Below are 18,368 nucleotides of genomic sequence, written 5' to 3'. Positions count from 1 at the left end.
AAGAGTGCCAGATGGACAGACTGATGAAAACAGCTGGAATTGTGGAAGGAGAGTATGAGAAAAGTCAGAACATAAAAGAAGGAGTTTGGAGTCTTCTACTCAAAAGTGGCAGACCTGAAAAAAGGAACGGGTTTGCCAAGGGAGTGAGCTTAGAGGCTAACAAAAGAACCTCATGTAACCTGTACTTTTAAGCAGTGGCCCTCAATCTTTAATTTGCTTAGAATCACCTAATTTGTTTAACACCCCCAAGGATTCTCATTCAGTAGGTCTGCAGTGAGGCCAGGGACTACACATTTCCCATAAACTTCTAGCTGATTCTGACACATGTAGTTTAGGGCCACATTTTCAGAAACATCAGTTTAAGGAGTAGAAGAAAAGGAAAAGGAAAAACAAAGTTAAAAAGAGGGAAAGAAAGGGAAGAGAACAAGTGAGAAGCGTTTTGGAAAGGGACAGGATATCCAATCATAATTTAAAATTCTTATTTATATAACATTATTAAAATTTACTTTAAATACAACCGTAAAACTGAAACTTGATACTTGTACTGACATACTTTCTTCAACTTCCTGGTGTTCATGGATTCACCACCCCATCCCAACCATCCCTATATTCTAATTCCCTGGAGAGACCCCATCATCATAGGCACTTTCTTCTTAACAAAAAAATTTGTTAGAATTTTGCCAATGGCATAAGAATGTTCCTCAGCTCTAACTTAGAATGAGACATATATTACTATTATATTTATTATATATTTTGGTTTTATTATAATTTTCTTATTTGTTCTTTTCTTATACTCAAGTTGCTCCTACGGCTTTAATATTATTAGGATAAAAACAGGTCATCCTAGTTCAACTGTTAGGAGGAGCAAGAAGAATAAAGTCAGTCTAGATGGCAGGTTTTGGGAAAGAAATGCTGAGATATCCTGAGATAATGGAAGAAAAATGCTTAGAGGAAGAAGAAGCAGGAAAGGGCAAAACAAAATCAAGGTGTGAAACACAAGCTGGGGGAAAAGATAGGAATGAATAGTTGGTGTAAGGTAAAAGAAGGGGTTGACATAATGATTGGGAGGTAAGAGCGGAAAGAGCCAAGGATACATAGTCATTCAAGTAGCACTGAGGCCTGGTTCTAAAGGGTTACAGTTACTGTGGCCATGAGACTGCATCCAAAGAAGGCATCACCATCGCCAGAACACACGCAGTGCTATCACTCAAAGGCACAGACACACGGAGGGGCAGGCAGAGTGATGGTGAGCAATGTCAGAGCACATGATCATTTTCAAAATTTAATCACAGTACAGAAAGCTACATATGGATTTATCCTGGCTATAAACTTGTTTAGTTTCCAGGAAATCTTTTGAGGAAGTCTACAGACAAACAGTTTTAAACTAGGACTGATCTCAAAAAGAAAATGAAGCTCTTTGGTATTTTATGAGAAAAAAGTGTGCATATTGTCCTAAACACATATGAAATACCTTCAATGCCAGTGCTAAGTGTTATTCTCTAAACAGAATATGATACTTGGCTTTCTTTTCCTAAGAATGTTCTTTCTTATTCCAGGTCCCTTCTTTTGTCACAAACCCTGTTGAGCTTTCTTTAAGGTAATTGATTTGAAAGTGCTTTTTGTTTTTTTTCTGCAAGAAGTTTAATGTCCCTTCCATATATATTATATGATATATATAATACATGCACAGTGATTTTTCTATACCTACTATACAATTCCTTAAAAATGTGCTGTCTCAATGGGTCTTTCAACCCCACTAGAGGGTTGGCAACACTTAAATGCATCAATAAAAGCACTTAAGAATTGTTATCTAGCAAAATGAAGACGGGACTTATGGGTAAGTGATGGTCCTCCCTAAAGCAGATGGAAAAGCAGCAGACAGGAAGGAAAGCATTGAGGGTGAGAGAAGCAGAAGCAAAGTAAAAGATAAAAAGCTGAAGGGAGGAAAACGAGAGAAAGACGACTTGAGCGTCAAGATGTGGGGGGCAGGCAAAGAGACCACAGGGTAGTGGTGTGCGGTGAGAGGGTAAGTGTCAAAAGGGAAACCATCTTAATGCCATTCTCCAGACTGGGAGGCTCTGTGGAACATGACATGTCCTAAGAAGTTCCTGTTTTGTTGTTCTCTTTTTCTTTCCCTCTGCTCATAAGTTTATTCTTTAAGCTCTCTTCTATTTTATTTTTCTCTCTTTACAAATTCCCCTGTTATAAATAACCCAGGCAATGAATCTCAAGTCAGCCTTTTTTCTTAAGATTAAATATACTGTTGATCTGGGTTGTCTGAAAATCTACTGTGTGTTCTGTCTTATACATGGATGTAACTAGACTTGTTTTAGAAGATCGCAATCATACTAGTGTTCTTTCCATGCACCGTAAACAATTCTAAGAGCTCTGTAAGCAGACCAGAGCTTATGAGCTGCCAGCAGATCTTCAGGAATCCAGTGCACTCTTCAAAACCCCCATTTATCCCTGATCTCAAATTTAGTGATCAACAGGATAGAGGGGAATCAAAATCAGTGCTGTGGCCTGAAATCTCTGCATTCCCCTTGATCTTCAGTGACAGTGCTCACTGCTAAATCCCATGTCCTCAAGAAGAGGACGTGGGTCGTATTAGAACTGGCAGCCGAGATCCTTTCCTCATGGGCACAAGGTGCTTCTTCACTCTCAGGTCATAAGAACTGTTCTAAAGAATAGGAAGCAGACAAGCAGAGGTGAGTCCTATCCTCTGTCAAAGAAACTAAGGGGACTTAATATATATGCAAATAACAGCACAGATATAAAAGTGAAAGGACAGAAGATCCCACATTAAGGGACAGTATTATTGTTGATTAAAATTTACCTGCTGAGCTGAATGTTTAGGACATCAGGGCACCTAGCCAGGGTAGGACAATGATAAGCATGAGAGGAAGGGGTGGAAGAAGAGAAGAAAATACAAAGACGGGGAGAGAAGGAGAGGTTCTTTTTTAAATTTCACTGCCTTCTAATCATTAGTATCCTTTCGCTAATCATAATTAGGCTCCAGGATCTACTGAGTGAGACGGTTCTCTTACAGTCACCTTACCTTCTCAATCCAGCCACTTTCTTTTGACTGATTGAAAATTCTTTCCACTGTTTCTTTAACTTGTTCATTCTCAACTTCTTCTGTCCTTGCCTTGGAGCAACATTCTTGGTACAGCTTGAATTTAAAATGTTTCAGTTTATGATAAATTTCGGTACGTTTAGCACAAATACTGCCAACAATAAAAACCTAAATAAAGAAATAAACACAATCTGACATATGAAGTGAATAATATAGTAATGAATGTACAGACGTTCTGGTTTTGAGATTTTAACAGTAGCATCTGATAAATGCATCATTTGTTTTTTAAATGTTTACACCATGATTCCTTTGCCTTCTCTTATTGATACAACTCAGTTAACAAAAACTGGGTACCTGCTATGTTTCCAGTATTGGGATGAACAATGCAGATACATGAGAAAGATATACTACCTGTATTAGGGGAGCGTACAGTCTTGGAAGAAAAATGATCATGTAACAATGTATCAAATGCTACCCACAAGATGCTGTCAAGATACAGAGGCGTAACAATTACCCCAATCCAGAGGAGGTGATCCTTAACTAAGTCTTTAAAAAACAGAGTTTGGGAAGGAGGAGAAAAATGGCTTGTAAGACAGAAGGGCTGGCACACCTCAAAGCAAGAAAAGCATGCAAGCTATTGAATGTACACAGTTACTCAGTTAAAAATTCCTGGATTACAATAAATTTCTAGCTTATAAGCAAAAACTGAAACAAGCTTTCATACCAATATTAAGTATTGGCAGTTTATACCAAATACATTTTTCCTAAAAAATGTTGTAAAGTAAACATCTTTGTGTTTAGTCATATTTGTGTCCTTAATTAATAGAGTCTGATATGATTAAAACACACTAATATTTTAGAAATTATGTTAGAAAACTATAAGAATTTTAATTTCTATGTTTACATGGACTTCTGGGATTCTATAATTAAGAAGGTTCATCTTGCGAACTCAACCAATCAGAACATTTCTCTTTTAAAATACTTTGAATATATACTGTGCAATACACACCTATAGCTGAAATAGGAAAACAATGTCACTGTACTGACCAAATTAAATATAACTGTACCTACAGTATTTCACTCATTGTAGAAAATGCAACATAAAGGGCTCCAAACATCGTAACATAAGCAATTTTATTTTCGTGGAGTAACCTGAGGAAACTTCTTGCTAATGTAAATATTTGTTTCTGTGTCTAAATTCACTAGTGGGTTATGCTTTCATGAGTTCAGTACAAGTAGTATAGTAATAATATTGATCTATGTAACTTGCATACTATTTGACAAAGAATTGTACTGTTTTTCTGCAATGGATTACACAGGTGATGAGTTCAAGAAATAATCTAAGAGTATATTGGTAAAAATGAATGAAAGTTAAATATAAAGACTGGCAACAGTCAGGTTTGAAGTATCACCTTGTGAAGACAGTATTTAGGACATCTTAAAGTCTTTCTTAAAAAAACCACTGAAATCTGAAGAAAAACATGTTCAAATTTCTGTTCATGTTCTGTGAAAACCTTTCTGTTTTTTAGGTCATTAGAAATAATCAGGTTGTTATTGTACATTGCTTACATACTCTAAGTATCATTTCAACATTATTATCAAACCAGTCATATCACTTACAACAATTTATTTGCCAATACCGCCCACTTGGAGGAAAAAGAAACCACAGTAGTTGCAGAGGCCACCAGGGGTACCCTGTGTCTCTCTACTTCTACCATCAGAGTAAACTGTGGAGGAAATCTCTTATGGATGTTCTGGATAAAACACAGTAGGAGCATAATGTGATTTTCACTTCCATCATACTGCAGTCTATTTTTCCACAAAACAAGGGGAATTTATCTGTACAGAATTTTTAAGTTGGGAAAAGAGGGAAAGAGAGGTGTTTAAAATCCTTATTTTAATTGTTTCCCTGTTTGAAACAAAAATACCCATTGAAAACATTAAACATTACATTTACTTCTTTCCATTTTTAATTCCCACCCTCTTGGCATCTACTTTCACTGATGTAGGTCAATTAACCCAAAATTACCTTTAGAATAGTCTCACACTATTTTTTACCAAAATGTGATCTCGTCTATATGGAAGAGCCTAAACCATTGTGAGTAAGACTTCATAGAAACACTAAAGGTATATATAAGCTGTAATACTGCAAGTGGACCTCGCCCCTTACCCCGCCCATTTTCATGCATTGTTACAGCCTGTTATACCTTATGAATTAATGTAAATACAACACAGTGTACATTGTAGGATTCCATTTATATAAAATACTAAAACAAGTAAAATTAACTTATCCTGTTGGAATAGTGTTTAAATTTTCAAAAAAGTATTCAGAGACTACTTTTAATTATCTAATTACATTTCTGGACATTAAGGACACTATTCTAACAAGACAGTAATCAAAATTGCCAGAGATAGAGAAATAAATTCTGTGATGACTGTTCTCAGAGTAGATAAGCAAAATGACACATTAATGATTACTAATCCACGGTGCAGGGTGAGCCTAGTTCTATAAACTGGTAAGTATGAGGATAACTGAGTCATGTCAGTTACCAATGTGAACTAAGGGATCTGACATATACAAAGAAACAATTGGAAACAAAGCTAAAAATTGTCACCAAATTTTCCTAAAGCAGAAGATGGCGAATTGCAAAGCAATACAAAGAATGTGATTTGTAATTTATTAGATACAGCATGTAGAAGGCAAGGAAATATAATGAAAATACATTTGCGCACATTTGTAATATCCAGCTAACTGTAGGTAGCTTTTCGAGGCATTTCTCTAGGCCCTCATTTATATATGGAAGAGCCAGCTCCTATGGAAGTTAAGTGTGGAGAAGAAAGAAAAAATATCCTCAAGGAAAGAGGAAGGATGGGAAAAAGTTTGTTTTCTCATCCTAGGTCTCTGGAAATATTTAGTGCAATAGGCCGAGCCAAGGGATTCAACTTCCTGTTGGCCTGTTTTTTGTATGACACATTATATGTTGCCATTTGCCTCAAAATTATTGCCTCTTCCCATTGGATCTTAAGCATCTTCAGGAGCCTGGCCAGACTCTGGGCAAAAGTGAAAATTAATTCAAGATTGCCATCAGTCCTCCCAACTGCCTTTCAGATTTCACATCTCCCCAGGTGACTTCCTTCTTGTCTATCCCCTCAGACTTCACCACAATCTGGTGGTCCAGGCCTCTCATCTCAGTACCATACCCAAGACTGTGTCACTAAAGCTACTCTCTTCCGTAATTCCACTGTCCATCAAAGTATCCCTTCTTTAAAAGAAGCCAATCTCAGGTAAGAAGAAAAGTTTTATCATTAAACAAATTTCACTAAGAGCATTCGTTTAAAGTATTATGTGCACCTTAAAGGAGAACCCCAGATAACCCCACGGAGTTTCAGTTTTATGTAACCAGAAGCAGCAACACAAAATGGAGAATCAGTTTTCAAAATAGCCTGAGGGTAAGCGTGGGGTGAGCACAGTCTCTTTCATGCCTTGGATTAAAACCCGGTTTGTCTTTTTCTCCTTTCCTTTTCTTTTTCCTTTTCCTTTCCTTTTCATACATTCACTGACACTGTAGTTTAGAAGGCTATAAAGTAGATTTTAATAAGCTATTCTTCCTTTAAGGGAAAAATTACTTAAAAATTTAATATTAAAGAATTTCAATCATACTATCTTAATATATACCATAACTAGCTTAATGTTTGCATATAGCAATACGTACAAAAATACATATTTTTACAAAGATATATACACACACACACACACACACACACTGCTTGTTATTTCACTTTTGCCTAGCTTTATTTCATAAACTTCATAAGTATTATTTTAGTGGTTGTATTATATTCTACCACAAAAAGATGGTACAGTTAGCTTATTGTATCAGTACTCTAATATTTCATTTGTATGAGTTCCATTTTTTATATTATAAATAATGCTTCAATAAACTTCACGATCATGTTATTTACTTTTATTGAATTACTTCACCAAGGACAAACTTATAGGCACTGAATATGTATAGCTCTGTAACTGTGGCTACATATAGCTACCCAGTATTCTGAAAAGATACATCACATCCTTTCCTTCTCTAGGAATCTTACTTTCCATGAAACTGCTACTTTCAATGCAACCTTGACAAAACTGTATTTTGTCATTTTATTTAAAAATATTTTGCTACTTTAAGAGCTATCAACTGGCATATTAAGGTAGTTTTAATTGTATACCTTTAAATGGAGAATAATCATTTTCCAATATATTTGTTAACTTTTATATTTTTCCATTGTGTGACTGGTGTATTAATGTTCTTAACTTTTATTTCATGTGATCTCTTACTTTTTAGATATTTGAATCAACTATTTTATATAGAATCTTTATTCCTTCACAGGAATGTCAGAACTCCAGAAATGGCTTTCTAATTCACACTCCTCTCCATGATTAGTTGTAGACAGCAAAGAACGTGAATGTACAGCAGTACTTTTATCTATACAACAGAACATGATCCTTAGAGTGTTAAATCACTTATATTAAGAGTCTAACTGTCTTATCTCATAAAGTCATAGATAAATTTTTAAACAATGGGGAAATGTGCATATGACTATGTTGAGAGAAGAAATGTGTTTTTGTAGTAACTTGCCAAATAAAATACTGAAAGTTAATTCTGAATTCATTATCCCCATACAACTTTCTAAGTGATTCTTGCAACCCAGATTGTTCAGAGGGATCCGGCCAATTATTGCCCAATAACACTGAGGAATCATACTACCTAATCTAGCAGAATGCAGATAAATAGTGTATTTCTATTTTAATAATTGACTGGCAGTATTTAGAGTCAACTTAAGGTCTCTAACTAGTCCCCAAAACACACACACCCTTCATGAATATACAGGCTTACCCGAGGAAGCTTTCAATTTTAATATTTTTGCATTTATAAATGCAACACTTTTATATAGGTTAAAAAATAAACAGTAGTAGACTGCATTTACATTTTTTTCTCTTCACATTGTACTGTGTTGCTCTTGTTTATCAAATACTTTTCTTCACTATTTGAAATATTTTCTTCAGTTTTGTCTATTCATTCAAAATTAACAGCACTTTAACTATGTGATAATTGCTCTAGACTCTGACACACTTCTGATATAGTCTAGGTTGAAGCATGGCTTTCTTTTAATTCTCATATTAGGATGAATAGTCATCTTCAATTATTAGCTTGTGGATTGTCAATTTGGTATATTATCTGCCATAAAATGTTCCAGTTGGGTCAAATTTTCCTTTGGACTCAAAGGGGATTTCTGCTTCCCCTGCTTTAGTTACCCCCATTTCATCCTCATCCTGTACCCCCTTCCACAACCCCCCTTGAGTGATATACTTAAGAGAACATGCATAGATTTTAGTATCTCACTGAATTAGGAGTGAATCTCTTCATAAGGCATATTTTTCACATTTAAAAATTGTATCCTCTTTCCCTGTATTTTTTTCCTTTTCCTAGTGTTTTCTCCATTTGTGAAAATAACTTAAGGCTATTTGTGCAAGCCTATGTATTGAAAATTTCTAAATACCGAAAACTAAAATGGGAGAAAAAAAATAATACCTGTGTATCATGTGACATGAAGTTATCTGTTTCCATAGTCCTGGTGTTATATAGCATTCCTGATAAATGCACTGAATATTTACAGTGGCGATGCAATCCACAAGCTTGACAACAACAGTCTTCAGGGTTCTTCATATGGATACTCACATTAGAATAATTTGCTACCCGCTCCTGAAAGAAAAAAACAAAAAGGCGGAGGGGGATAATGAAGCTTTAAAGGATTAGCAGAACAACAACAAAATAAAACAAAGAACCCAACCAAATTAAAACCAAAATTAGGAATCACAATAACAGGATAAGATGCAAGAGCAAAATACTGGTATTTCTAACTTTAATACTGAGCACACAGTACGTGTTTGACAAGACACTTTTAAATTAAGAAAAAAAAAGAATTTACAATTTAGTCTATTAAATAAAAAGAAAACACAAGGAAAATCATTAGTTTCATATCCCTCACACTTACGAGTTACTACTAAGCAGTGTTCTTCACAGATTTTATTTCTTTTCTTTCTTCTCATCTCTAGTGAGTGTTACTGAGGTATTAATTAGTTAAAAATAGGAAAGAATGAACAGCAAAAATTCAGAATGTAATAAAAGATGAATCCATTTAAGTAAGTCAAAAATTGACAAAAACAAGATCACATTTAGTCTCCATTGTGTGAATAATATTGTGTTTTCCAAAAAATATTCCAGAAATAATTTAATCCTCTGATAGTGACTTACTAACATACTGTGAAAATAAACAAGTTGGAACTAGGATTGCTAGGTGGCCAGTATTAATATGGACGGTGTAACAGATGACTTAGCAATGAGTAAACGAACTGAGAAAATATTTGGCATTCATAAATAAGCTTTATCAAGCTGTGAAATTACATGTGCTTGAGTACTTTTATTTGTGCTCTAGGCCTGTGCTAGATAATACTGTTCTAATTAGTAGTGTAAATTAGGTTTTACCACAATATTTGAACTGTACACAAAGAGCATATTTTAGCAGGGTTACTAATACACGTCCACATTCTCCATCAGCCAGATAGCAATTAAGTATTCAACACACTGATGGCTTCCTTTTTACATTGTATGATTCACAACAATATTGTGTTTTATTTACCTTTAATTCTTCTCATATTTCATGACACTTCATGACACATGTCACAGGCTGACATTCAGAGGAAAGAGGTGACTAACCACTGTCCCTTCCTGCTTCTGTGTTGCTCACGGAAGCACATGCTGAGCTGAAAGCTCGGAGACTATGATAAGCAGAACACTCCTATTCACTCACAATGGACATAGAAGGCAAAAATAAACTTTTTGGGTTCAGCTATTGAAATATTTGTTGTTGGTTTATTTTGTCTGTCATGTTATTTAACTTTTGCAGCATAACCTAGGTTATCCTGACCAAGACTGTACTGAATCATTTACCTCCTAAATCTTTAATATTTTCTTGTATCTTACAGTTATTATTTCAACATTGGGTTATCCAAATTCAGCATCACCTTCCACAGTATGGTAAAGCTAATCCAGCATAGTGGTATAGGTTTTAGAGTAAGAGTAACGCTTCTAGGTATAAATGTATTGGCCTGGCTAATGACTAGCTGTGTAACCTTATTTTAACTCAATTTTTCTGAGTCATAGTTTCCTCAACTCTAAAATGGAGGAAATAATAGTGCCTTCCTCATGGGGTTAACTTTGAACATCAAATACAATATTTTGCTTTGCATGTAAATTACTTGGTAAAATTAATGGTCAATGCATAATGCTGTTTTTCTTTCAGTGCAAGTAAAAATATTTATATTATGCTCTATGAGCTGTACTATCCACTTTGCCTTCAAAATAGGTAAATATTTCCCTTTAAAGTAGGTGAATAGTTTCTGTATCTAAGGAAGAGTTTAGAGAGGTTAAAAACTCACCCCAAATTAAAAAGATATATATGGTGACCCTAAATTCTAGCCATCCCCCCAAGTGAAGTCTTCTGACTCTCTTTGCAATCCTATAACTGTCCCTTAAACCTAAACCATCTGTGGCTAATTTATCATTAGGTAATTAAGGCTGAACAGTCCTGAGTGAAGCCAAATCCTCTGACATAAATAAGGCAGAGTAGCTAATGATTTAAGTGCTGGAAGGACTGTAGGGAACTTGAACTTCTCTTGCCATTTTTCCTCTTGCTAATCATTAGAAGATAGAATGTGAGAAATACAGAGAAAAAGAAAATCTTAAAAATCATATTGTAACCCTCTACTATTAGAGATTATAAAATAGAAATCTAGAGGATAACATGAAATGAAATAAATCTTGTAAATTTAAAAGATGCTTTCCCCAAATTGGTAGAATTACAAAATCTTTAAGGTGGAGAAGGATGGCAAAGACAACCTAGGTGAGTATTTCCCAAATTATATTATAGGAATCAATTATCCTAGAAGGTGTAAGTATTTTATGAAAAGGAGCCACATGGTAACACACAAATTTGACAATTATTACATTCTACATCACCCTCTTAAAAATTAACAGTATAAATTCACATTATTAGTGCTCCTTAAAAAGTCCTTCAGCTAAGTTCAAGTTAAAGCCACTGTTTCTCAAATTGTTTAACTTCTTTTCTGAAACAACAATTAACATCCTGTGAGATAATCTCTCATTTGAATAAATGAGCTAAGCCCTAGAGATGTTCTAAAGTTATTCATCATTCAGAACTACTTAATTATAGGATAGATATGTGTAAAAGATTAAAACAGTAATAGCCTTTAGAAGAGGTGAGAAATAATAAGCTAATTATTTAACAAAGAAAAATGCTGATAATTTAGAAGATTATTCAGTCTGACGGAATACTGATATCCTGAGAGGTCTTTCATACACCCCACCTGCCACCACCCAGAGATTCAAAAACAAATAAAACTGTGTACCTTATATTGCTCTTTCCAACGACTTCTAGAGAATAAGTTGTCTAGACGAGGCTGAACAAAGCGGTTATCCAAATAATGAAGAGATGTCATCATATCTTGTGCATATGATTTTTGCCGGGTGCCATCTGTTCAGAGGAATAACAATAACAACAAAAAGACCAATCACTTTGCCCTCGTGACATATTTAAATAAGTGAATACTTAAAGATTTCTTCCCATAATTTTAGGAAGATATTTGGTTGATAGAAGTATTTTAAATTAAAAAAAAATTAATGAAAAAAAGAATCATTCCATCAGAGCATTGGGGGGAAGAAAGAGCAACAGGCCTTCTCCTAATTGTTTCTTGAACACATCAAACAGACTCTTTCCTAATGGTGTTTGCACTTGCTATGCTCTCTGCTAGATCCATGTATTATATCCTCCCTCCTTTCAGGTTTCTGTTCAAAAGCCACCTCTTGAGAGACCATTTTTTGACCAATTTAACTAACAGACTTTCCTTTATCACTATCTCCTTACCCTCCTTGTTTTTTTTCAAGAACTAATCACTAGTTGAAATCATATTGATATATATTTGTTTATTCACTATTTGTCTGTCTTTCCCATTAGACTTTAAGCAACACGAGGGCAGAAATCTTATGTCATAGTCATTGCAACATCCCCAGCCCTCAAATAATACCTGGCCCTTAGTTGGCACTCAGTAAATAATTGTTCAATAAACTGTGAATGAAATCTTCTTTTGGCAGTTATCTGGATATTCATCAAACATATTTATAGTCTTTATTAAGTGCCAGATTCAGTGCTAGAGGCAAGGGATAAATGTATATATAAGGTATGTTTCTTGTCAGACTCTTGAAAGGGAGGAAGGCAAAAATACATTTTCAGTACAAGTATGAAAAGTGCATACATGAGTACATCAGTACCATCATCCTCAGGATAATGACAGCACAAATGAGGGAGTGACAAATGCTACTTGAGTGGGTCATAGATAGCTTTCATGGTGGAAATGATATTACACTCACCTGGAAAATGCAAGGTAGAAAGGGATTATAGTCTAAGGAGGAACAGCATAAGCAAAGGCACAAAAGCATAAAACAGCACTAACTTTTGGTGAAATTCTAGGAGCTTAGGGAGGCTGGGACAACACAAGAGTGTTGAACTACCCAGCTGTTTTATGAGTGTGTGTCCTCTCTCTTCAAATTCACCACGGACTCTCCAGGGGTAGAACCATCACGTATTTCTTTTATACTTTCTACATTTCACAAATAATAAACACTAACAAGTTTTTGATGTGAATGGACCTTTGGTACAGTTGATCCTAGAGGAAACAACTGGAGGGCCTTGAGAATAGGTCTCCTTCGTTTTAATATATAAAATAGTGGAGTTTTTAAAAAACTGGGGGGAAAAAAAGTTGTTCCAATCATATTATTAACTTACCATACAATGTTTGCAGAAATGATTCATCTAAAGCATTGATCAGAAGAGCCTTCACAACTCTTTCAAAGTGAGTATAGTGGTCACTGAAAGAATCTGAAATTAATTTTAAATAAATGTTAGGATCTAGTAGACAAAACAATTCCCTGAACATAGTAGGTTCCTTTCTCCAAGGCTAAGAAATCAATACTATAAATAGAAGAAATCACTTAATTATCCTAATTTTATAGCTGCCTAAGTGACTTCTCTAGTCATTGAACAAATTTCCATTTTCCAGATCTACTGGCTTCTAATTCAAAGTTTCTAGTTGTTATTTCAAATAATCTTCACTTTCCAAACTTATTAAAGGAAAATTAAGAGACATGTTGTGAAAACAAATCAAAAGCATCCCCTGTATACCTAATTATCAGCTTGACAATTAGACAGGGCAAGAGAGAAAACCTATATGCGTGGATTGTTCAGTATGTACATGAAATTCCTGTCTTATTCCTTCTCTCTGAAACACATTACACACAAAATTGTCCATGAAATTACTCCCCTAGCCGGAACCCCAATGGCTATAAAAACTCCATGTCCCTTTCTGATGCCCCAGATTTAGGATTTTCCACATCAACTTAGAAAAGTTATATCTACTCTTTCTTATAGCAAACATATAAGCCTACTTTCCCACTAACTCAATGTGGTCCATGGAATCGTCTGTTTGATGAGCGAGGCTATAAGAGAGAAGGTCCCTATTATTTCCCATTCCATTGCTCTTGGGTCAAGGATTACTATGGCTGTGGAAATATTCTCTACCAAACATGACCCTTTCCTTGATCTGAGTGGTAATCATAGAACATTTGCCCTCCTCTGGCCACCTGTGGAGACATTTAAGAGCAGCCTGAATATTTCAGGAGAAGTGGAAGATGCTGAATAAGGGATTAAAGCAAAATAAGATTTATTATTAGCATCCATGAGTGAATTTTGACTTTCCTTTCAGTTGAAATAAAACAAAGATGGTATTGAACATGGAGAAACCATTTTACCTTTATTTTAGTTATTAAAAGGGCTAACTTCTTTAGACTTTAGGGGATATTTTTAGTATACATTCTTTTGTAAGGAAACACCTTATTGAAGTACTGAAGTGACCAAAAAAAAAGCACTAATGAAACTAAATGACGACTGCAGATAATTCACACATTAGAGGGCCTATGATCAATTGAAAATTACACAAGAACTGATTATAGCCATTTATGAATATCTTTTTAAAAATCAGTAGAGCATAATTGGAAAATGAAATAATACTTCAATAGACTTCATGTCTGACTAGACTTTCATCAACTTCTGGATATAGTATTTTAGTGCTAGTACCTAATTTGAGTATTTTAATGCACTTAAACTTTATCTACCACTTCCCGAACTGTATTAAGGGAAAACTGTTTTAGGCATATTAATAGATATGTTGAGAAAAAAATTAAAATTCATTCCCTGCGCACTAAGTTTAACTATCATCTAAATTGAAATGAAACTTTTTATCTCACTGAATTTTTATCAGTCTCGAATGTGCTAATGCCCAATGTTATTCTCCTGCTATAGTTTTGGGGAACTGCTACTCTATTTCAAAGACCCTAATAATAGAGTCTCTTTAGGATTGGGAGTAAAAAGAAAGGGCAAAAGATCAGAATCATCTGGAGAGTTTTTTCCCTAACCACAGATGTGTATCAGGAGCTTCCTTAGAAATGTCAGGAAGAAGACCTCAATTTAATTGTGCTTGAGTGCAGGGGAGGGGTGGTGGAGAAATTATGTTCCTCGTATCTCAAATGGAAAAAACAAAACAAAACAAAAAAAGGAATTGAGCAAATATATGCCAGGCATCATTTTATGCACTTACACGCATTGCTTTATTTCTCACAACAAGCCTAAAAGGTACTATCATGACCCTTGGTTTCTTTTTAGTTGAAACAGATACACACAGAATGAAAAACCTCCCTAAGATCAAACAACTACTGTGTTTCCCTGAAAATAAGACCTAACCAGAAAATAAGCCCAAGCATGGTTTTTCAGAATCACATTCCCTGAACATAAGCCCTAATGCGTCTTGAGCAAAAATTAATTAAGATCCGATCTTATTTTAGGAGAAACACAGCAGTAAGTGTTGGAATCAAGGTTGGAACCCAGGCAGTCTGACTCCAGATTTCATGCTGTTATCCCCTAGATAGATATTGTTCTGCATGGACACTATCAAATCTGTTAGATTTGATACTATTATACCATTTCCCCCAAAATAAGACCTAGCCGGACAATCAGCTCTAATGCGTCTTTTGGAGCAAAAATTAATGTAAGATCCGGCATTTTATATTTATTACATTATACATATTTATATTATATATGTTATTTGTATATTAATTATATTAACTGTATTAATTATATTGTATTATATTATACTATACACAGTATTATATTATAGTAAAATAAGACCAGGTCTCATATTAATTTTTGCTCCAAAAGACACATTAGAGTTGATTGCCTGGCTAGGTCTCTTTTTCAGGAAAACATGGTACTTCAGAACATTTAGAAATTTTAGACTTGGATGGAAAAATTAGAGAAAATAAAATTCAAATCTCTCATCTTAAAATTAAGAAAACTGACACAGTGATGAAATAATGTACACTAGGTCACACAACTAGATAGAGGCAGAATCAAAACAGAGCTCAGACCTTCTCCAGAACTTTATTCAGTGCTTTAACTCCAATATTGGATGGGTTTCTGTGGAATATCCTAGGAATATTGTTTGTAACTTTCTTCCATGATTATAAAAAAAATTGTAAAAGGACACAGGAAAAAACTAACAATGTTTGTGTTTATGCATAACTTGATTTTTCCAACGTAATCAATATCCCCACATCCAACCACTGAATAGTCTAGTCATTCTGTTGATTTTCCATGCATCCTTTATCATACATTAATTTCATACACACACACACACACACACACACACACACACACACACACACACACACACAAAGTTTTCCCAGCACTCTTTGCCCTTCCTAATGAGCCATCATTCTCCTATCAGTACTACACTGCTTTACTTACTGCAATTTTGTGGTAACTTCTTGTATCTGGTAGTGCAAGTCCTTTTGACTTACTCTTTGTTTTTATTCTTATGTATTTGTTCTTCCAGGTAAACTTTATGATTGTGTTATAAGATTAAATAAAACAAGAAGAAATAACCTTCTTGTACTATTTATTACCTTCCAGAAACATGCTGAGTCTTCCCTTTTATTTTCTACTTCACAGTAAAGTTTATTCTTGAACCTAGAAAGCCATGCTTTTATTCTTAAGATTAGGCATAGGAACTTTATTGTGTTTGCTAGTGTAAATGGAATTTTCTCTCATTACACCACGTAAATCATTATTAATAGTATACAAGAAAATTATTAAGTTTTACGTATTTATTGTGAACGTGGTCATTTTCCTAAGATCTTTCACTAATTCAAAAACAGTCAGATTCTTAAATATTTGTGCAAAATGAGTTTCCTGGGACATTACAGAGCTGGAGAGGAGATACTGTTCGAGAATTCCTGGGCACTCACTGTTTACTCCCCCAACCCTGAGGAGGATGTGGTCTTGTTAGTGCTAAGCTTATTTCAAGAACCAAGATAATGTTTATAAATATTCTCTTAGGTATATTTGTTGGTGTACTTTCTTCTGGAATGGAGGTGTCAGCCCAGTGTAAAAGGGCAGAGGTAGAACAAGAAATTGGCTTCTTTTTCTGCTCTAACAGATCCTCCCCCGAAAGCCCACATAAGGAAAAAAGAACATGAGAAAATTATGGAAATATATGCTGCATCTACTCCTGCTTGCAATGTATTTGTATCCTTTCTCTTAACATCCGTATCCTTGGTTAAATAAATCAGAATCTTACAGCTTGTGTATATATAATCAAATTATGTTCAAATAATGTCTTTTCCTTTTCAATAGTTATATTTCCTGTTTAATTTCATGTCATATATTATTCAAAAATATCTATAACAAAGAATATTTTTATCTTGTTCTTCATTGTAAAGAAACTATCTCTAGTGTTTCATTATAAGTATGATGTTGGCTCATGGTTTTTTTTTGTTTGTTTTTTTGGCTCTTGGTTTAAAATATTCTTTGTCATGCGAAGGACATATGCTTGTATTAGTATTTTAAATATTTCTATAAACTAGATATGGACATGGAATTTTATCAAATGCCTTTTTAGAATTTACTGAAATTATGATATAATTTTTCTTTTGACATATTAATGTTAATATGGCACCTAATATTACACCATTTTTAATTTCCAAAAAGAATAGTTAGATAACTTTTCTTTATTCGTGTAATTAGAAAAATATTTCCTTCACATGTCTATTTGTGAATCTGTTTTTATCAACTTGTTGGGATGTGTGCTTCTTTAATCTGCATAAATGGTGTGTTCAGCAACTCAAGAATATTTTCTTCTATGACATTTTTAAGTTCCCATTTCCATATGTTTTTCCATTAAAAAATAAGGTATGCCTCTTAGTACATTAAAATCTTCTTTTACATATCTCACTAAAGTTATGTGATTTTCTTCCTTCAGATTTTCATTTGTTGTATATACCCTCCACAGGAACTTGTGAAATAGTCTTTATTTCTATTCCTTTATTTACTAACTTCTCCCTCAGAACTGATTTCTTTTTTTTCTCTATGCTAGAAGAATTTCTTCTATACATCACTGAAGAGATTTTTCTGTACTGATTTTCCTGCTCTTTACTTCTTTAAATATAGATTGTATTTCTGATGTTATTTTTCAATTTTCTGGCAATTTATCCTTAGTTAGCTCTCTTTCACCTCAAATTGTTCTTTTTGTAACGTCCTATGTCTTTCCCACAGATTGCAAAGCAAATGCTTTATACAATTTTCTTTTGTTTCCTTAAATAAAACATTTTTCACAGACATTTTCTTCCTCTGAGTCTTCAGGGCAGTGTTAACTTTTGACCTTGTGCCAAAATATTACACTGGTACTTTTCCTAGACTAAGAGGGAAATTTCTAGGATTTAACATTTAGCATAAATGATTGCAAGATTGTTCTTAGGCACACTCTGTGCTGCTTTGATAGAATGAACCTCTTTCTGTGCTAGGTGAAAACTAGTTAACATTCACTCTTAGTCTAATTTCCAGTATTCTGGTAGCAAGTATTTATCTAGCAAGGCACTAGAGATATACTTTTCTTATATTTACTACTTGGTTCTTTGTCACTCTGAGCATATAGCAGAGTATTGGAAAAAATAATCTTCAGTGTCCACAAATCTGAAAGTTATTTCTATCTACCTGTGAGTAATATTTTTGGTGAATATGCATTACAGATTTGGGATACGATAGACCACTGCTAGTGTGT

At 34.3% G+C, this 18,368-nt stretch overlaps 1 protein-coding gene across 6 annotated transcripts in view; it reads right to left on the bottom strand.

Annotated features, from left to right (window-relative positions):
* The window catches only part of CCDC82 (coiled-coil domain containing 82), a 32,930-nt gene that overhangs the window by 2,744 nt on the left and 11,818 nt on the right, over nt 1-18,368 (bottom strand). For 5 of the 6 annotated variants that reach the window (XM_019737550.3, XM_074335572.2, XM_088791493.1 and 2 more), the window contains 4 exons: nt 12,986-13,078; nt 11,553-11,677; nt 8,656-8,826; nt 3,059-3,244 (listed from right to left, as the gene is read on the bottom strand). In XM_019737550.3, coding sequence (XP_019593109.3) covers nt 3,059-3,244; nt 8,656-8,826; nt 11,553-11,677; nt 12,986-13,078 — 575 coding nt within the window. The remainder of the gene's footprint in view (nt 1-3,058; nt 3,245-8,655; nt 8,827-11,552; nt 11,678-12,985; nt 13,079-18,368) is intronic. The other variant, XM_088791495.1, reaches the window with a different exon arrangement.

Source organism: Rhinolophus sinicus, chromosome 14 (genome assembly GCF_057876585.1).
Source record: "Rhinolophus sinicus isolate RSI-liver-muscle chromosome 14, RSI-T2T, whole genome shotgun sequence".
NCBI classification, from domain to species: domain Eukaryota; kingdom Metazoa; phylum Chordata; class Mammalia; order Chiroptera; family Rhinolophidae; genus Rhinolophus; species Rhinolophus sinicus.
The sequence above is the reverse complement of the archived record's forward strand: the minus strand, read 5'-3'. Positions and strand labels throughout refer to the sequence as shown.